This window comes from Arachis stenosperma, chromosome 3 (genome assembly GCF_014773155.1).
Source record: "Arachis stenosperma cultivar V10309 chromosome 3, arast.V10309.gnm1.PFL2, whole genome shotgun sequence".
Taxonomy (NCBI): domain Eukaryota; kingdom Viridiplantae; phylum Streptophyta; class Magnoliopsida; order Fabales; family Fabaceae; genus Arachis; species Arachis stenosperma.
In genome coordinates this window covers 38,799,854-38,821,194 of record NC_080379.1, presented here as the reverse complement: position 1 = coordinate 38,821,194, position 21,341 = coordinate 38,799,854, and the positions used below count along the sequence as shown (strand labels likewise).

Sequence of the window (21,341 nt, the reverse complement as noted above, 5' to 3'; positions counted from 1 at the left end):
AGCGGTTTTGATTTATTAATTAGGATAAATATTATTTTGGTCAATTTTTTTTTTGGTGACTTTTGGTCAATTAACATTGAGTCCAATGTTAATTTGGTCTTTAATATTTTAAATATTTTATCTTAATTTAATTTTTAATATTTTTAATATTTTATTTTAATTTTAAAAACTTAGACGTCTTATATAAAAAATTTTCTTTTGATTTTAAAACGATCATGATTGATTGTTACTTTTGACTTTAAAATGTTGATGATTGATTATTAAAATTTAGAATTTTGAACAAAAAAATTAAAAAAGAAACATTATAAAAAAAGTTTGGTTATGTACTTATGTTTTTCTAATAGATAAAAAAATATGACTTAACAGTATCGTTATTAACACTTAGATCACTCATTCTATTAAGTATTAACTATTAATTGTCAAAACAAAAATACCAAATACTAAAATAGTACTCTACCCTATTAATTATTATTGGTATTCTGCCACAGGCCCAAAGGCACATTTTGATGAGAAATTTCAGGGGGTCAAAAATGAAAGCCACTTGTTTTTTTCTTATTTAAATAAAAGTAGTCTTTTTAATTGTTTTCTTTAAAAAATATATATATTCCACCTTTCTCTTTCCACCCAAACATACCTTAGAAGAAACAGTTGCCTAAACCAGGAGAGTCATGAATGAAAATCAAATATGTCCCTTCTTTCGAATCTCCCCGGCAAAATCTATCCTTGCCCAATGATGCTAACATAGTGAAAAGTAGGTAAAAATGTAAACATTGGACTAAATTAAGATGAGTGTTCCTACTGTGCACATTACAAATTAAACTGTACCATGCACCTTACAAATCTACGGCAAAAACTGTATAGTATAGTGAAACTAGCAGCCAGAAAACACAAGTCTGTTTTCATTTTCTACATTCAAAAGCCCCCTTTTAACTCAAAATTAGCTTCACCGCTTATATTCACAGAAGCTGCATCCCAATGCAAGCTTTGATGTCTCAAAATATGCAAAATGTTGATTCTCTTTGGGCTTCACATTTGCTCTGCACCTGACCTCGTGCATGGTCATTTCCGAAAAGCCAAAATTGGTCTATTGAAACCAGTCTTGCTATCAGTCATACCTGAGTTAACATGTTCCACTGTTCTAAATCCAATCTACAATAAGTAATGTCATCCATTAATTAGAATCAGAATAAATTTGTAATAAATAGGCAAACCCAAATAAAATCGTAATAGCCCAAAGAAATGTTACACAAACCCTATCTAGCAGTATTTCCTGGAAATCTGCAGGACGAATTGTAATACTCCGGTAGTTGGCAGCAGTCGTCTGCAAATATGTAAATGCACTCGATGATACAAAAAGGTTTGGATTTCCCAGGATGCCTTGAAATATACTAGTTGCTAATCACAGAAAATAAGAAAAGCTAATTATTACCTCTGAGACAAGACGATTGCTTTCATATGACTTCCATGGCTGAGGTTCCAACACAAGAACACCACCCTGCTCAAAAGGTTTGTTTATATTATAGAAATAAAAGAGTATGTTTAGAGAATGCTAGATATTGTAGATTGGTGATTTTACAAGAAGCAATTTGCACTATTGAGTCGTTAGCTTCAGACAATGAATTGGAGCTGAATGTAAAAGGACAGCGAAAAGGGAAAATGAAACAATTGGATGGAAAGATGGGTCCGAAGAAATAAGAAAACATGCATCATTGTTGAGATAAAGAATAAGAAAGGCAGTATTGATAGGTGCTTAGAAGAGATCTCTGAGTAGAAAGAAAACAATAATATGATGGAAAGACATGATACTTACTGGTCGGAGCAGATTCCAAGTCTCTGCAAATAATTTGATTAAGCCCTCATCCCCCCAATTGAGGTGTATCCATTTTGTAACACTCAAACTGCAGGGCAGAAGAGATTTCAGTTTCACAAAAGTGCATTGAAGACAATTTTAAATAACCCTACCCAACAATATGCAGTTTATAGCAGGAGGAGTAAAGTGAAGCTGCAGTTAAGAATTTGTTTCTAATGCAATGCTTGAAAAAAAAAAAAACTACAACATGAAGTTTATTAAAAAGAACAAGATCAAAGATAAACAACTTTGAAAAGCATTTTCAGCATTATACAATGCAAGAGGGTGACACTTTTTCCACCTCCTCCCGTTCAAAAGCTTCACCCCAGGAAAAAGGGACTTATTTCAGGAAAATAGTAATGGAAATAGCAGCAACTCACCAAAGAATTGTATCATACTTCTTTCCTGGTGGGTGCCGACTCTGAACAAAATTTTCACGTTTAAATGAAACAATAGCAAATAGATCACTTTGCTCTGAAGACGGCATATCTTTCGAAATTCCTTTTGCATCTTCATTTGATGAAACAGTAGCACTGTTCTCTGAATTATCTGCATGGTCCTTGTCCTCTGAATTATCTGCATGATCCTTGTCCTCAAGTTTGGAAGGCTTTGCACGCTTATTTCCAGTAGATTTCAATCTAACAGCTTTTCTCAGATTCCAATATGCATCCTCAACTCGATCTGGCAAATTGAGGAAAACAAAATCAACAAGGAGTAAATATTTATACTACCCAACCAGGGAGAAATTGATATTCCCATTTTTTTGGAATCCCAATAGTTACTCGTTGAAGAAGTATTATGGATATCCGCCAGTGGCCCATGCTGCACAACAGAGTTCTTGCAGTTTGAACAGTTTCTTGGTTAGCAAGAAACAGAAATGGTGCGAAGAATGTAAAGAATGAAAAGAAGACAAAGAGTAGAGAAGAAGTAGAAGAGGAAGAAGAAAGATGAACTGAATTGTAAACTGAATTGAAAGAAAGAAATCTGATTAACATGAAAACCAATCATATGCAATGCTGTTTATATAGCCATATCAGGTGAGCCTTCAACAAAGGCAATAACCTTGTAAATACTAAATACCAAAATCAACTTAACAGCCTAACAACCAACTAACTAACTGCCTCTTTATAACAACCTCTATCCATCTTAACTTTATCTGTTTCTTCTCTCTCATTTATAGCAATATCATTAACACCGCATACGCACACACACTCAGAACTATGTTACATTTCACACATCTAAATCACATCACATGTAAGCCACATATAGTCATATTTGAAAACCAAAGAATAATCTCCAGCAACAGAAATTATTATTCATATGAATCTTACCAGAATCAATGTCAATCCCAAGAATGTGCCGGCAGCCATATTTCTGTGCTATGGGGGGGAAAACCAAAACAGGCAACACTTGAATTAGCAAACTATAAATTGGCATAAATGAAGGGGTAAAATTAGCAATATGGATTATCATTATTTGTTCAATCATCAATGTCATGTAATAAAGGAAAGTGAAGGGGTGAAATTACCAATCTGGATGGTGATTATCCCATTGTTACAACCAATATCAAGACACTCTTTATCTTCAAACCACTCCTTCCTAAACACTTTCAACCGAGGATCTTCATCAACATCTTGACCAATCTGGAACCATGAAAACACACATTACTAGCGTAACCAGTAAACTAAGTAAACAGCAATGCATGGTGATGATGCTGGAGGCCATGTAAAGTTCGAATCTTTTCTATGAAAATAGAAAGGGTAAAGGGAATTAGATCATAGGGAGTGAGAAGTGGTTAATACTCGATAGCCATAGTAGCTCCTGTAGTTGCCGTATGGGAAAACTTGCTTCCGCTTCTTGTTGTTGTGCTTGGCTCCCTGGTTTTTGGTTTCATCTTCCAGCTTTGCATTATATGCCATTCAATCTTATCCAATGCTTTCTCCTCTTCAAACCCTACTTGTTGCAGTTACGTATTGGATCATGAACCGGTCTTCAATTCCGCACCTTCAACCTTGTCGGAAGAGGGCCACTGCGTCTCTGGCGTGGGCTGGGAAAAGAGGAGCACACGATGAAGCGATTCTATCAGTCTTGGTTTTGGGTTTTGATTGTGACAACTCCTATTTATATATAACTAAACATGTGTTCTGGAAATAGGGAACATAGAATACTTTACTAATAAAAATTTATATTTCGGACTCTGACAACTTCAGTTTTTTTTTTTTTTGCTCTTTTTAGTATCTTTGTTCTAAACATGCAAAGGAACACAAAACGGTCAAAGAACAGAACATACAACATACAAAACCCTTCCTGAATGAAAAAAACAAAAAAATAAGACAAATATAACAAAACAAACTCCAACTCAAATGAAAATTCCATGTTGAAACTTAAACCTGCTAAAACCTTCCCATTTTCTCTCTTTTTAAAACAAACTCTTGTTTATTATTATTACCACTGACCTCCAAATCAAGCTATTGCAAAGTGATTAATCCACTGAGGAAATTAAAGAGTGCTACACAACACCAGAAGAAAGACCCTTTTATTGAATCTTCATCATTTGATTATCGAGCTAGGAGACAAATTTTGTAGTGTTAATGAAAATGTCTTCTGCTCTATTTTTTAGTATACAAGCCTCAAGAAGGAAAAAGAACAAAGAGAACAACAAATTAAATCAATTGGTTTTACATACAAATACAATTTATCTAAACCTATTACAAATTAAATCAATCAGTTTTACAGCCAAATACAATTAGCATCAATTTGCCTCTTCTAAACCTACATTAAAACAGCAAAAATAAAGTCCAAAAATTTAGTATAGAATAACTAAAAAAGAAGTTACCTCTACACTGCAGAAGGCCAGAAGCAGAACCAAAGTCGGCAATCAGGTACGCGTTGGGGGCGTTCCACCGTTGCAGAGGGCAGGCCACCGAAGAGGAGAGGTGGCCGCACGAGCAGAGCAGAGCCAGCAGAGGAGGGAGCCAACACAAGGACGACACAGACGGAGGCGAGCGAGTGAGGTAGAGAGGTGACAGTGTAAGACCCTGAAGCTGAGAGCCGCTCCCTCTGTGTGTATGTGCTTCTGCGAGAGAGTGAACGAGGTTTTTTTGTTTTCGTGGAGATGGGGCGTGGGAAGTTAGGTTTGTCTTTTTTTTTTAAAAAAAAAAATTAGGTAACTTAATGTGAAATTGATAGTTAAGAGTGTTTAGATAAAAATGTCAAATCATTTAACACTTTTCAGATATTAACTTTACTTGAAATTATATCTGAATTTCCATCTTTTTTTTACTACAAACTATAAAAACGTCAGATTTTTATTTTGTAAGAGTAAAATTTAAATATGAGATTTTTATGTGAAAATAAAAAATTATACTATTTGAGTTATAATTTATTGACAATGTAAGATTATTTTCACAAATAAATAAATTAAATATTTTATTTATCATTATATATAATTTAAAAATATTTATGTATTTAAATTATATTATATTTTGTTCATTCTCACATAAATGATATATGTGTATATTATATTATAAACAAGATACAAGTATTTCTATTTATAAAAATATAATTTGATCATAAAGATTTAAGTATTAACAAAATTGACTGTAAAAAATTGAAATTAAAATTATACTTATAAAAGATAAATTATGTACATCAATCTATATGTTAGACATTTCGACTTATAAATTAGAATCTTAATTGGATTTATGTATTTGCTTAATAATTAAAATAAAAAATCTCAACAACTTCTAAATAGAAGAAGAAGTAATCACTCATCATTATAGATAAATAAGTTAAAAAAAATGACAATTTTATCTTTTCTTTTATATAAATATCCATAAAGGTATTTCTCAAATTCATGACTCACGATGTTTAAAATATTTATTAATTTGAACATTGAAATTTTAAGTATTACTCCTTATTTTCACTAGAAGATCTCAAACGGCTTCGCCAAACTGGAGACGATATCAACACCACCACCAAAAGGTATTTGGACTTCACTTTTAGACCTAAATCACTGATTTTAAGTAGATTTTAAAATAGCATTACAATTTCTTTTTTGTCATAAATTTTAAATTTAAATAGATTCAATTCAATCACAGAAATTTAAATTGATATTTTTGAATAAAATTTAATTAAATTGATAAATAAAAATTAAATAAGTACTATTTAAATCGTAAAAAATTGTACCAATTTGATCTAAATAGTATAATATATCATCTTATTATTTGATTTAAAATTTTAAATCATACTATAAATACATTTTTATTATTTTGAGACAATTATATTTTTATATTTACAAATATTTATATCTAATTTATAATGTAGTATATATGTATCTCATTTATTATATAATTATTTAAAATTTTAAATATATCTTATTTGTACGAGATACTATTTTAAAATATGTGACATATCTCATTTACAAGATAAACAAATATATATATATATATATATATATATATATATATATTTCATTTATACTATAAATGAGATATGTAATACGATTCAAAAACATAAATACTTTTTAAATTATATATATTGATAAATAAGTATTTAATTTATTTATTTATAAAAAAATCCTAAAAATATCGTATTAGTTGGGTTAAAAAAAGGTTGAATACACCAGGCAATTTTTTTTGAAGGATCATAAGACATCAACAAAAAAATCCTTTTCGATAGTTGATTTCTCTCTTATCTACGTGACGTGTTAATTAGCTGATGTGTCTCTACGCACAGAAGCTTGAAGAACCCTAAACATGGCTGAAAATTTGGTTATTTTTTTGGTGTGACACGATTTACGAATAGTGTCTAAAAGATAAATAGGTAAAAGAAAGATTAAAATTTATCTTTTTGAGTATTTTTGCTCAAAACTCAATTTTATATTGACAGATTTTTTTTGTTGAAAATTTTGTTGTTGACTTATCTATTTCTATTTGTCTCTATAATTATTAAAATTTAATAAATAAAATTATATTTTTAAATTTATATAACTATCATCATACATTAAAGCAAAAATTTAAATATAATATAATATTATAAACTATTTTACTAATTATTTTATATATATATATATATATATATATATATCGGAGCGGATATGGATAAAATGAATACCTGCAATTTGAGTAGTGTTGTCATCTCTAGTCATTACTAATCTTATCTGTTCGTTATTAGTTATTCTAAATGTTAAAATTTGAATTTTTAATATTATATCGCATTTGTTGTATATATTTTAGATAAAATATTGTGTTAATATTTTTATTATCTATTATAAAAAAGAATATACAACTCTAATAATAATAAATTATGTGAACTATGATAGTTAATTTAAATTGAGTACATCTAAAATTTAACATAATTCTAATAATATAATTCTTAACACTTTTTTAAACAATAATGAAAAAATTAAGAAGTATATGCTCTATTTAGTTTTTTAATAAAAAAAAATAAAAATTATTTATTTTTTTGTTCTTAGTTCTTACACAATAAATTTAGTCAATATATATAAAAAGATAACAAAAATAGAAAAAAAAATTCTAAATATTTCTGACAATTACTCCTAAAAAATAATGAGATCTCTTAACAAAAAGTCACGTAGACATGTTCTGTTAACCCATAAAAAATTATTTATAGATGGGCTAGCCAGTTTTACAAAGATAAAGATCAATAGCCAGAACAAAAAAAATTTGTTAAAAACCTCGTCTTTTGGAATAATTATTAAAAACTGTTTAGTTTTTTTTTTAAAAAAGAAAAAGTAAACAATAAAATTGTACTTTTTCGTTGACAAAATAAACTTCAAAAGATGCTAACCACAAATAAGTTTTCAAAAGATTTAAAAAGTATTAGATATTAAAATATATTTTAAAAAAATTTAAAAATAAGATTTTGATGCAACTTTTTGTAAACATTATTAAAAAATATCTTTTTATTCTTAAAGTTTCGTAATTTTATGTCGAGTGAATTCTTAAAAAAATTTGATTGTGAATGATCATTTTTTTAAAAAAATCAAAAGAAAAATCTAGAAATCAAATTTTTCTCTTAATTTTTTTAGCATCTTCTAAATATTTATTCAAATGTTACCAAAAAAATTAGGATCAAATGAATAATCCGTTTGGTAAATACAAAAGTTTTTTAGGTATTTATAAAAAAATATAATATTTATTGAATATTTCTGTCCTATTTTCAAATTGTTCATTGGTTGTTATGTCAACAACATCTTTTAAGAATCTTTTGGTCAATGCTTAAATCTTTTGAGTACCAAATTAATAGTTAACTCAAAAAAAAATTAAATTAAACGAGTACGATTTTCTAAAAGTGGTCAATTCAACGGTTTTGATAAAACTCGTACGGTTCTTAGTAATTTTGATGCAAATCTGATCTTATTGTTGTTTCGGCCTGGTTTGATAGCCTAATGACTAGTTTTCTAATCTGACCAGTCGGTCCAGTTTTTAAAACAATTATACGGAGCGTAGCTTATTTTATAATAAATATTTATATTTCCAATTTTAACTAGCATATTTTTCGGTTAATATTAATTAATTTTTAAAAAATATATTAAATTTTAAATACTACTAGAGTTCTAAAATGGTTTTTGAAATTAAAATCATGTATCAAATTAGTTTTTAAAATTCTAATTACACTGTTAATGTCTCTTTCCAATAAAGAAGAGATCGACAACTTATTATAATGTACAGAGATCAAGTTTAGAAACGTTAAATAGTACAATTGAAATCTAAAAAACTAATTCGATGCGATCCTAATCTCATGAATCATTTGGAAATTTTGTCAATTTAAATACTAAATTTTAAATTTTAAATTCTTTAAAGAGCAAGTTAAAATAAAAAAATATTTTTATAATAAAAAACTAGATAATATTAATTAACTAAAAATTAATTTTGTATACTTATTTTTCAAAAACCTTTTTCGTAATTTTGCTAAAATAATAATATTTCATACAGTACTCTTTATTAAATAAAAAACATTTAAAAATAAACCCAAAAACGTACACTTGTGTAATGCATGCAACTTTATTATTTTCTTTGTTTTCATTAAACAACTTTTTCTCCCTACTTTATCATTCATCTATGACACAAAAATGACTTTAAAATCTATAAGGATGTGATTTTTTCAATTTAAATAAAAAATGTTATGAATTAATCATACAGTAATCAATATAAATTATTGCTATGCAGTGAAAATATAGCCAGTATTGTTCAAGTGACATTATTTTAAAATTTTAACAGGATAAATTTACTAAATTTATATAACTTTGTCAATTCAATTTAAATTTATATAATTACTGTGCTGAAATAAAATATCATGTGAATTATGTTAATTTTATTTTTGTTATATAATTATTTTTTAAATTCTTCAAATAATTCTAAAAATAAGAGTCTAACCAAGACAAAAAGGTATGCACTTTAGTAATTTCCAATGTGATACCCATAAACTCAAACAAGGTTTTTCTCTAGCATTTTATTTTATGGATTCATTAATTTTCGATTTTAAATATAGATTTACCTGAAATCGGTTTTAACTTTTATGATTAGGTTTCAAGTATTACATTATCATGCCCTATTAAATATTTAAATGTCAATCATTAGATCTATAAAAAGAATACATGTGCTTTAAATTTACAGGAATACTAACGTTCTAATTTTTAAATGGAACATTTTAAATGTGTCTCCCTATTTTTTTTCTAAATGATAGCCTTTTGAAATATCCTCAAACGATTTGTGATACTAGTGCCTAGGGCTAAAAGTGAATCGAGTTGAGCCAAACTAAATTAAGTTAAGACTCGACTCACAAAAATTGAACTTGGTTCATAATTCGACACATTAACAATCAAACGTATTTTTTAAGCTTAAATTTAGCTCACAAAAACTCACAAACTAACTTAAATAATAAAAATATAATCTATAATTTTATATCAATAAATTATAATTTATATATTTAAAAAAATTAAAAAGATCAATTTTATATATTATTTATCTATCAATAAATTATAAAAAATTTTATTTATGTCTTACATTAAAATTATATATAAAAAATAATATATATATATATATATCACGAGTTAATGAATTGAGCTTATACAAACTCAAGCTCAACTCATTTACTTTATGAGCTCAATTCCAAACTCAAGCTTGGCTCACGAATTTAGCTTATCAAACTATTAACAAGTTGAGTTCGAACGGACTCATGAGTTAGCTTGATTGAAGATATGTTTCTCAGGCTGGCTTCATTATAAAGAGTTATAACAACATAATCTACAAACGTTGTCGCTATAGTCATTATTGCACGATCTACAAAAAAACGGATTTGAATATGTTACATTCTGTGATGCAAACTACTTCAACCAAGAATTCTTCGACAGAGGTTTGGAGCTAATAATCTCACATCACTATGACACTATGCTTGCCAACCTAAATACTTTACTCCAACTCCTTAAGGAAATCAACATTATCTACAAAAACCTGCAAATATGGAAGAAGGGAACACTAGTTAGATATAAATGATAGTACATCTCTAAACCAGAATGAGGATACATGTATGCTCACACTCAGGGTTGAAGTCAGTTATGTTTAGTTAGGTATTTTGTGTTTTTTCAATATTGTTCCAAGAGATTGAGACAGTTATGAGCTTTTGCTAAATGCCAAATCAATGGAATAGTAATTGAGCCTTAATAATGAAGCGGTCTATGGAACTCAAGTGTTGTTAACTTGTTATCCTCATTCCTATAAACATAGTTTATACTCAGCACTACTTAAAAAAGGGCATGCTAAATGAAGGACCGTGAAGCATGTATGAAAAGGATTCATGAGCTTTTATCTAATAGTTTTTAAGAGGTGATATTTTATTTTATTTTTTTAAGTTTTAAATCTTAGAACAAGAATAAAGCACTTCTTCCTGTTATCAGTTATCCCCATTCTTATAAAGAAGGTGAACTTGAGAACACGCAAAATTCGGTTGATCATTGTCCACATTTCAACCCTATCTCGCTCTTGCATCGAGTAAGCTAGATATAAATCATTTATGAACTTTTAGCTCCCAGTCTAAGCTTTGAAAACAGTTTATTTTTCATACATACCGTCTTCCAACCATCAGGATCCAAGCATGCTGTAATTTTTGTGTTGATACCAGGCAGTGGTCCAGGTTCCCGAGTAATCTTTCCTCCAGCTAACTTAACAGCTTCTGCAGTTTTGTACACATCATCTGTGCCTATTGCTATCTGAGCATAAGCATTTCCTTTATCATATTCTTTGACTCCATAATTGTAAGTCAATTCCAGAACAGTACTTTTATCTTCTGGACCATAACCCATCATTGCTATGGTATACTGCCAAGTAAAAGTAACCAATGAATCACAGGTGAAGTGAGTGTAAGCAGAGGACAAAATCACAAAATTAATTAATGAGAAGTAGAACAATTTTTGGGCCATGAAAGTGAAGAAAATGGAACTTAAAGTAGGAAAACTTCTCTATACACTATTCTACTAGTTGGTTGTCCAACCTATGCGTCAAGAATTCCAATACTTATTATTAACTCAGGCAAGCCACCCAATTTATCTTGAGAAGCATAGTAGATAAGTATGGTGCAAGTTTTATGTAAAAGCATCCAACAAGATCTTAAATGTCCACATGAATACATTGTCGTTTTTCCAATTTACTAGCTTCAAATCTAAGTTAAGCATATCACATTGATTACAGCACCTCAGAAGATTTCAGATACAACATACATGACATGATAAAGTAAAATTTGGTAAAATAGTGACAGATAACAGTCTTCCATTCAAAACAAATATCATGCCAAAATACATATTTTGGTAAATGTACAAGTTACAAACAATAGGCAAGAAACCAAAAACAGCATATTTTGTGAGAATCAAGTTTAAAACAGCAGTTATTCAATAGCAACTAGGCATCCACACTACATGCCACACTGAATGTTACCTTTGCAGTACAGCCCCATCTAAAGGATCATCAAATGTTAAGAGGATTGAGTAGAATGAATGTTACTTCTTATCCCTAATCTTAATTTGTCCATACAGATTAATTGGTACAACTATACGAATGAAATTTCATATGATCCTAACTTACCTTCAAATCATCTTAAATGTTGAGAATTAGGCAGATTATTTCTAAATATGTCACAGTAGAAAGAAAATAATAAATAGCAAAAAGGTGTCGCCATACCTTGTATTCTGGATTATCTCGAGTGCGAAGGAGCTCCATACCAAAAGCCTAAATAGCAAGCAACCACAAAGATGTCTGAAAGATGGGCACAGGATACCAAAATAGTATAGACATATAATAGCATCGATTGTTACCTTCTCATAAAATTCTATGGAACGCTTAAGATCACCGACTCGAAGCATCACTTGGCACAAGGGCTCAGGAGTGGGGCCTCTTTCCAAAAGTTCAAATTTGTAGCCATCAGGATCTTCAATGAATGCAATGACCGTGCTGCCTCCCTTGACAGGACCAGGCTCTCTAGTTATCTTGCCACCCTTTGCTCTTATTAGTTCCACTGTTTTTGCAACCTAATAAAGAACAAGAGGCAGCAGAATCACCCGCAGTGAACACAGTTTAAATTAGGTACAAATGTTGAAGAAACTTACATCATCAACAGCAATGCCGAAATGTCCAAATCCAGCTCCAATGTCATACTTGTCAACTCCATAATCTGAAACGTAGTCAAACGTAAATAAGAACTTTCTAGAATTCCAGTTCAATAACATGAAAGGACATGATGATTCAGTAGAGCCTTACTGTAAGTGAGTTCAATAACAAAGTGCGAATCTTCGGGGCCATATCCAAGAAAGGCATTAGTATATCTCTCCTCAGGTATGTCACGCTTCCTGAGGAGCTTCATTCCCAGGCACTCTGTATAAAACCTGAAACCAGCAAATAAGAGCCGAATTATATCAGAGAAAAATCAAACAAGTTTTAAATGAATCAATCAATGATGAATACAAAAATAGCATACTTGATAGTCCTGTCCAAATCGCCAACACGGTAGACAACATGAAGCATCCTTCGCTTATCTTGCTTGACCCATTCGAGTGTGTTCTCGGGGGAAGCAGCGGTGCTTGCTTGGGAAGCCATCACTCTCATGAAATTCCCATCTCGCCTCACCATCCCCGTTGCTCTCAATCTATTGGATTCACCTAATGCTCCTGCACAATTCGAGTTCATCAAACCGCACATACAAATCGCCTTGTCCAGGGAAGAGAAGAACAACTTACTGGTAGTGATAGAGGGAAGGCGGAGGAAGGGGCGGGAGAGAGAACGAGAAGCAACGGTCGAAAAGCGAAACGAAGAGAGAGTGGGACGAATCGAACAAGCCATGGTTCGATCGCTTCTCTTCTGTTATGCTACTGCCGACTGCCAACCCAGCTATTTGACACAATGAATGAGTGAGACACGCTCGTTGATAAGAGAGATGTGACTCTCTCTCACGTTTATTCGCTTAATGGAGTGGACGATGGATGAGGGCTGAGCCCATATCGGGAAAAGAATATAATAAAGGCATAAACGCAAGCAACGGACACAAACGATTCATGTAACAAGGAGTGACCAAATTATCCTAACATTACATTAACGCATTAAGCCATACACACTAGAATATATTAGAAGCCAACCAGTAAATTTTTCTCTTTTTTTTTTTTTGTTATACTTAGATTTTTTAAATTATTATCATAAAAAATTATTATATTATCCGTGTATTTTAAGAGTATGTGCATTTTTATACAAAGTTGAGTACTGTTATTTCATAGTAAACCAATGAAAAATTAACAATTCACATGTCACTTTTTATTAATTCATAAACATAATTTATAAACATCTAGATTCTAGCAGTAGTAAAAGCGAGGATGAAGAATCCAACTTGTTAATATAATTTTATATTATTTTTATTTTTCATCTATATTTTTTAAAATAACACTTTTAACTTTTCAGTGAAGAAGTCATTTTTATAAATTCAATTCAAGTAAATTTGTTTAATAATTTATTGATTTGACAAAAATCACCATGTGAATCATGTACTTTAATTTTACAATTTTTTTTAAGAGATGTTAGACGAACAAGCATATTTTTAATTAAGTTCAACAATTAAATTACATCGTTTTTTTTTTCTTTTATTTGATCTCTTTTTTTTGTTTTTGTTTTTTTTTTCCTTCTTTTATGTGTTTTCAACAATACTACTCAATACAAAACTTTTGATGTGCAATATAAAAAATCTAATACTACATAATACATAAATTTTTGAAATACTATATGTTTAGAATAATAAATAACTCACTCAACTAATAAAACACATTACAACAACAAAAATGATGTGCCATGTGTTAAAATTTTGTTTTATATCAATAAATTTGTTTACTATGTGTAAACATTTTTATACTTCTTAACAAAAATTTATGTATTATGTTAATAAGAAAAAACACAAAAAAAAGTGTGTGCATATATTGTGTGATTAGTTTTTGTTCGACTTAAACTAATTTAATTATACTAGATTACTATTGCTTTGTTGTGATAAGTATGAGATAGATGCCCATTTAACATAGACTTTTTTTCATAGTGAATTGCTATGTTACCAAAAAATTACATTTAATAAAAATGGAAAAAGAAGACACGATGTATGTATAAATAGGAGTTTGTTCTAAAGCAATACCACTTCAATAACATATAAATTTTTTTCTCTTTTTATATCTCTCCGTGGGTCTTAAGTTGCAATACATATATAATACCAGTAAATATATGAATTACTTCTATTATTATAGTGAAATAATAGGCAATTTACGTAATTAAATTGTTTGATCTCCAATTTTACCCATTTACAACTTTTCAAAATAGGAGACGCAATTACATTGTTTCACATATCTATAGAAATCGCTACTGGCAGTAGCGGTTTATAAATACACATAAGCCGCTATAGGCAGCCGTGGATTACGTAAGGGAATCTGAACACAGAAACTGTTAGAGGCTATCGAGATTTTTGTTGAGGCTGGGTTGTGCGGTTTATGCTTATGGGGATGCGTGTGTAAACCGCTGGAGGCAGCAGTGATTTACGTGTAGTGTGGGTGAGTGTGCGTGCTTATATATACCCCTGAAAGGCCAAAGGTGAGGAAAGTTTATCACAAATTTATGAATGTTGTTTATCACAAATGGAGGGGGAGGAAAGTTTTGTGGCTCTAGTTCATTGCTCTGGGAAAATTCAAAAGAGCAAAAGGCATGTTGTGAAATTTACCGATAGAGAACCGCTCAGTATTTTTATCCGGTCGTCGAGTACGTTGGCAGAGATTAAGCTCAGTATATTACGGAAGCTCGATGTGTGTGGTTCGAAGTGGGTAAAAAAGTTATTTCACAAGATTCCCATCGCCGTTGTGTCAACTGGTGTGAGATATGAGACCTTTGTAATAGGGTCCGATGAAGACTTGTAGGTGTTGTTTCACTGTAGGCGGAGTTTTTCAGAGGTCAGAATACCCGAGCTACTTGCGAAGTTGGAAGATGGTGTCGACAGCTCCGGGACATTGGCGCCGAATCCTCAATCGACGACGGTGGATGGTACCGCAACATCGATGCCTGTGGTAGCAGCTGTAGTTCTGGTTCCTGATTCTCAACATGTTGCAGCTGTTCATGCCGGTGTGCCTCCTGGTGATCCTGATTTTGATTTTGAGGCTGGACCGGATCGAGTTGAGAATGCGATGTAGGACGATGATTGATGAGCGGATAATTTATACGCTTTTTGGCATTGTTTTTAGGTAGTTTTTAGTAAGTTTAAGCTACTTTTAGGGATGTTTTCATTAGTTTTTATGTTAAATTCACATTTCTGGACTTTACTATGAGTTTGTGTGTTTTTCTGTGATTTCAGGTAATTTCTGGCTGAAATTGAGGGACTTGAGCAAAACTCTGAAAAAGGCTGACAAAAGGACTGCTGATGCTGTTGGAATCTGACCTCCCTACACTCGAAATGGATTTTCTGGAGCTACAGAACTCCAATTGGCGCGCTCTCAACGGCGTTGGAAAGTAAACATCTAGAGCTTTCCAGCAATATATAATAGTCCATACTTTATTCGGAAATTGACGACGTAACTTGGCGTTGAACGCCAAGTACATACTGCTGTCTGGAGTTAAACGCCAGAAACACGTCATGATCCGGAGTTGAACGCCCAAAACACGTTATAACTTGGAGTTCAACTCCAATAAAAGCCTCAGCTCGTGGATAGACCAAGCTTAGCCCAAACATACACCAAGTGGGCCCCGGAAGTGGATTTATGCATCAATTACTTACTCATGTAAACCCTAGTAGCTAGTTTATTTATAAATAGGACTTTTTACTAGTGTATTAGACATCTTGGGACGATTAGCTCTCAGATCATGGGGGCTGGCCATTCGGCCATGCCTGAACCTTTCACTTATGTATTTTTAACGGTGGAGTTTCTGCACACCATAGATTAAGGGTGTGGAGCTCTACTGTACCTCAAGTTTCAATACAATTACTATTAGTTTCTATTCAATTCTCTTTTATTCTTATTCCAAGATATACGTTACACTTAACTTTGATGAATGTGATGATCCGTGACAATCATCATCATTCTCACCTATGAACGCGCGTGATTGACAACCACTTCCGTTCTACTCTAGGCCGAGCGCATATCTCTTAGATTCCCCAACAGAATCTTCGTGGTATAAGCTAGATAGATGGCGGCATTCATGGGGATCCGGAAAGTCTAACCTTGTCTGTGGTATTCCGAGTAGGATTCCGGTATTGAATGACTGTGACGAGCTTCAAACTCCTGAAGGCTGGGCGTGATGACAAACGCAAAAGAATCAATGGATTCTATTCCAACCTGATTGAGAACCGACAGATGATTAGCCGTGCTATGACAGAGCATTTGGAACGTTTTCACTGAGAGGATGGGATGTAGCCATCAGCAAGGGTGATGCCTCCAGACGATTAACCGTGCAGTGACAGCGCATAGGACCATTTTCCCGAGAGGATTGAAAGTAGCCATTGATGATGGTGATGCCTTACATACAGCTTGCCATGGAAAGGAGTAAGAAGGATTGGATGAAAGCAATGAGAAAGTAGAGATTCAGGAGGAGCACAGCATCTCCATACGCCTATCTGAAATTTCCACTATTGATTTACATAAGTATTTCTATCCCTTTTTATTTTATTTATCTTTATTTATCCAATCTAATCACATTTGACTTTATGAGTCCACTTAACTGGGATTTACAAGATGACCATAGCTTGCTTCATACCAACAATCTCCGTGGGATCGACCCTTACTCACGTAAGGTATTACTTGGACGACCTAGTGCACTTGCTGGTTAGTTGAACGGAGTTGTGACTTCAAATAGAGCCAATCATTAAATTTCATACAAATACAAAGAGTATGTGATCACAATTTCATCCACCAAGTTTTTGGCGCCGTTACCGGGGATTGTTTGAGTATGGACAACTGACGGTTCATCTTGTTGCTCAGATTAGGTAATTTTCTTTTCAAAAAGTTTTCTAAAATCTTTCAAAAATATTTTTTTATTATTTTCATTTTTTTTAATATAATTTTCGAAAAAAATAATAAAAATACTAAAAAATCATAAAATCATAAAAAACCAAAAATATTTTGTGTTTCTTGTTTGAGTCTTGAGTCAATTTTTAAGTTTGGTGTCAATTGCATGCTTTAAAAATTTTTCTTGCATTTTTTTTGAAAATTCCATGCATTCATAGTGTTCTTCATGATCTTCAAGTTGTTCTTGGTAAGTCTTCTTGTTTGATCTTGATGTTTTCTTGTTTTGTGTTGTTTGTTGTTTTTCATGTGCATTTTTCGTTTGTTAGAGTCCATGCATTAGAGATTTCTAAGTTTGGTGTCTTGCATGTTTTCTTTGCATAAAAAAATTTTCAAAATCATGTTCTTGATATTCATCATGATCTTCAAAGTGTTCTTGGTGTTCATCATGATATTCATAGTGTTCTTGCATGCATCTTGTGTTTTGATCCAAAATTTTCATGTTTTGGGTCATTTTTGTGTTTTTCTCTCTTATCATAAAAAATTCAAAAATAAAAAAATATCTTTTCCTTTTTTTTCTCCTAATTTTCGAAAATTTGAGTTGACTTAGTCAAAAATTTTAAAAATTAGTTGTTTCTTACAAGTCAAGTCAAATTTTCAATTTTAAAAATCTTATCTTTTCAAAATCTTTTTCAAAAATCACATCTTTTTCATTTTTTTATATAATTTTCGAATTTTTTAAAAAAAATATTTTTCAAAATCTTTTTCTTATCTTTTACATCATATTTTCGAAAATTAGCTAACAAGTAATGTGATTGATTCAAAAAATTTGAAGTTTGTTACTTTCTTGTTAAGAAAGGTTCAATCTTTAAATTCTAGAATCTTATCTTTTAATTTCTTGTTAGTTATGTAATTAATTTTAATTTTAAAATTAAATCTTTTTCAACCATATCTTATCTATCTTATTGATGAGCGGATAATTTATACGCTTTTTGGCATTGTTTTTAGATAGTTTTTAGTAGGTTTAAGCTACTTTTAGGGATGTTTTCATTAGTTTTTATGTTAAATTCACATTTCTGGACTTTACTATGAGTTTGTGTGTTTTTCTGTGATTTCAGATAAATTCTGGCTGAAATTGAGGGATTTGAGCAAAACTCTGAAAAAGGCTGACAAAAGGACTGCTGATGCTGTTGGATTCTGACTTCCCTGCACTCAAAATGGATTTTCTAGAGCTACAGAACTCCAATTGGCGCGCTCTCAACGGCGTTGGAAAGTAGACATCCAGGGCTTTCCAGCAATATATAATAGTCTATACTTTATTCGAAGAATGACGACGTAACTTGGCGTTGAACGCCAAGTACACGCTGCTGTCTGGAGTTAAACGCCAGAAAAACGTCATTATCCGGAGTTGAACGCCCAAAACACGTCATAACTCGAAGTTCAACTCCAAGAGAAGCCTCAGCTCGTGGATTGATCAAGCTCAGCCCAAGCATACACCAAGTGGGCCCCGGAAGTGGATTTATACATCAAATACTTACTCATGTAAACCCTAGTAGCTAGTCTAGTATATATAGGACACTTATCTATTGTATTAGACATCTTTGGTCTCAGTTTTATTTTATTCTTCATCTTAGGAGATCATTGATCACGTTTTGGGGGCTGGCCATTCGGCCATGCCTGAACCCTTTGCTTATGTATTTTCAACGGTGGAGTTTCTGCACACCATAGATTAAGGGTGTGGAGCTCTGCTGTACCTCAAGTATCAATGAAGTTCTATTTTCTTTTATTCGGTCTCTATCTTATTCTTATTCCAAGATATTCATTCGTACCCAAGAACATGATGAATGTGATGAGTTAGATAACCCTCATTATTATTCTCACTTATGAACGCGCGTGATTGACAACCACTTCCGTTCTACATGCAACCGAGCTTGAATGTGTATTTCTTAGATTCCCCAACAGAATCTTCGTGGTATAAGCTAGATGGATGGCGGCATTTATGAGGATCCGGAAAGTCTCACCTTGTCTGTGGTATTCCGAGTAGGATCCTGGGAATCCGGAAAGTCTAACCTTGTCTGTGGTATTCCGAGTAGGATTCCGGTAATGAATGAATGTGACGTGCTTCAAACTTGCAACCTGCTGGGCGTTAGTGACAGACGCAAAAGAATCAAGGGATTTTACTCCAGTAGGAGCGGGAACCAACCGGTGATTAGCCGTACTGTGACAGAGTGCGTGAGCATTAGTTTTCACTGCGAGGATGGGATGTAGCCATCAACCATGGGTGATGCCTCCAGACTGATTAGCTGTGCGAGTGACAGCCGCATAGGATATTTTTCCGTGAGGATGAAAGTAGCCACAGCTGATGGTGAACCCCTATACAAAGCTTGCCATGGAAAGGAGTAAGAAGGATTGAGTAGAAGCAGTGGGAAGGCAGACGTCCGTGAGTCATACAGCACCTCCATACACTTATCTGAAATTCTCACCAATGAATCTACATAAGTATTTCTATCCTTTTTATTATTTATTTTCTATTTTATTATTCCTATCCTCGAACCCATAAATAATGTTTAATTCGCCTGACTGAGATCTACAAGGTGACCATAGCTTGCTTCATACCAACAATCTCTGTGGATTCGACCCTTACTCACGTAAGGTTTATTACTTGGACGACCCAGTACACTTGCTGGTTAGTTGAACGGAGTTGTGAAAATAAACAGTGCCCTAAGGGTATATTCATACAAGTACAAAGAACATAAGGATCACAATTTCGTCCACCAAGTTTTTGGCGCCGTTGCCGGGGATTGTTCGAGTATGGACAACTGACGGTTCATCTTGTTGCTCAGATTAGGTAATTTTCTTTTCAAAATCTTTTTTCAAAATTTTTCTTTTATTTTTCGTGTTTTTAAACTTTATTTCCAAAAAAATTAATAAAAATACAAAAAAATCATAAAATCATAGAAAAACCAAAAATATTGTGTTTCTTGTTTGAGTCTTGAGTCAAATTTTAAGTTTGGTGTCAATTGCATGTTTTAAAAATTTTTCTTGCAATTTTCGAAAATCCCATGCATTCATAGTGTTCTTCATGATCTTCAAGTTGTTCTTGACAAGTCTTCTTGTTTGATCTTGATGATTTCATGTTTTGTGTTGTTTCTTGTTTTTCATGTGCATCTTTGCATTCATATTTTCCAAGCATTAAAAATTTCTAAGTTTGGTGTCTTGCATGTTTTCTTTGCATCAAAAAAATTTTTCAAAAATATGTTCTTGATGTTCATCATGATCTTCAAAGTGTTCTTGGTGTTCATCTTGACATTCATAGCATTCTTGCATGCATTCATTGTTTTGATCTAAAAATTTCATGCATTAAGTATTTTTGTTGTTTTTCTCTCTCATAATTAAAAATTCAAAAAAAAAAAAATCTTTTCCTTGTTTCCCTCCAAAATTTCGAAATTTTGGGATTGACTTGGTCAAAAATTTTCAAAATTAGTTGTTTCTTACAAGTCAAGTCAAAATTTCAATTTTAAAAATCTTATCTTTTCAAAATCCTTTTCAAAAATCATATCTTTTTCAATTTTTTTTATAATTTTCGAAAATTTCTAAAAAAAATCTTTTTCAAAATATTTTTCAAAATCTTTTTCTTATCTTTATATCAAATTTTCGAAAATTAGCTAATAATTAATGAGATTGGTTCAAAAATTTGAAGTTTGTTACTTTCTTGTTAAGAAAGGTTCAATCTTTAAGTTCTAAAATCTTATCTTGTAGTTTCTTGTTAGCTAAGTAATTTTAAAAATTGAATCTTTTTCAAAATATCTTTTTATTAAAATTTTTTATCTTATCTTTTATTTTAACTTTTTCAAAAATTTTATATTTTCAAAAATTGGTTTCAAAATATCTTATCTAACTTCTTATCTTCTTATCTTTTTAAATTTTGATTTCAAATCTTTTTCAATCAACTAACTAACTCTTTGTTTGTTT

The 21,341-nt window shown here is 31.5% G+C and overlaps 2 protein-coding genes across 2 annotated transcripts; both read right to left on the bottom strand.

Moving 5' to 3' along the window:
* Nucleotides 1–564: 564 nt before the first annotated feature.
* Nucleotides 565–4,963, bottom strand: LOC130967588 (probable RNA methyltransferase At5g51130). Its single transcript, XM_057892516.1, has 9 exons — nucleotides 4,686–4,963; nucleotides 3,652–3,896; nucleotides 3,378–3,492; nucleotides 3,181–3,228; nucleotides 2,230–2,530; nucleotides 1,811–1,898; nucleotides 1,430–1,495; nucleotides 1,253–1,321; nucleotides 565–1,149 (listed from the first exon to the last, which is right to left on the bottom strand). The coding sequence occupies exons 2-9, from the start codon at nucleotides 3,766–3,768 to the stop codon at nucleotides 1,060–1,062; spliced, it is 894 nt and encodes a 297-aa protein (XP_057748499.1). The 5' UTR covers nucleotides 3,769–3,896; nucleotides 4,686–4,963; the 3' UTR covers nucleotides 565–1,059.
* A 5,033-nt stretch (nucleotides 4,964–9,996) lies between these two features.
* LOC130969806 (probable lactoylglutathione lyase, chloroplastic) lies at nucleotides 9,997–13,361 on the bottom strand. Its single transcript, XM_057895697.1, has 8 exons — nucleotides 13,098–13,361; nucleotides 12,839–13,028; nucleotides 12,622–12,746; nucleotides 12,471–12,535; nucleotides 12,180–12,392; nucleotides 12,046–12,093; nucleotides 10,941–11,189; nucleotides 9,997–10,326 (listed from the first exon to the last, which is right to left on the bottom strand). Exons 1-8 carry the CDS (start codon nucleotides 13,198–13,200, stop codon nucleotides 10,285–10,287), a joined length of 1,035 nt encoding a protein of 344 aa, XP_057751680.1. The 5' UTR covers nucleotides 13,201–13,361; the 3' UTR covers nucleotides 9,997–10,284.
* Nucleotides 13,362–21,341: the final 7,980 nt, after the last annotated feature.

Bases quoted from the DNA above. Each gene is read 5' to 3' on its own strand.
- LOC130969806 (XM_057895697.1), bottom strand. From the start codon at position 13,200: ATGGCTTGTTCGATTCGTCCCACTCTCTCTTCGTTTCGCTTTTCGACC. The intron at 12,747-12,838 runs GTATGCTATTTT...TGCTGGTTTCAG, and splicing joins GATTTGGACAGGACTATCAA to GTTTTATACAGAGTGCCTGG. The intron at 11,190-12,045 runs GTATGGCGACAC...TTTACTTGGCAG, and splicing joins GAGATAATCCAGAATACAAG to TATACCATAGCAATGATGGG.
- LOC130967588 (XM_057892516.1), bottom strand. From the start codon at position 3,768: ATGGCATATAATGCAAAGCTGGAAGATGAAACCAAAAACCAGGGAGCC. The intron at 3,229-3,377 runs GTAATTTCACCC...TCCCCCCCATAG, and splicing joins GATAATCACCATCCAGATTG to CACAGAAATATGGCTGCCGG. The intron at 1,150-1,252 runs GTTTGTGTAACA...TACTTATTGTAG, and splicing joins AGGAAATACTGCTAGATAGG to ATTGGATTTAGAACAGTGGA.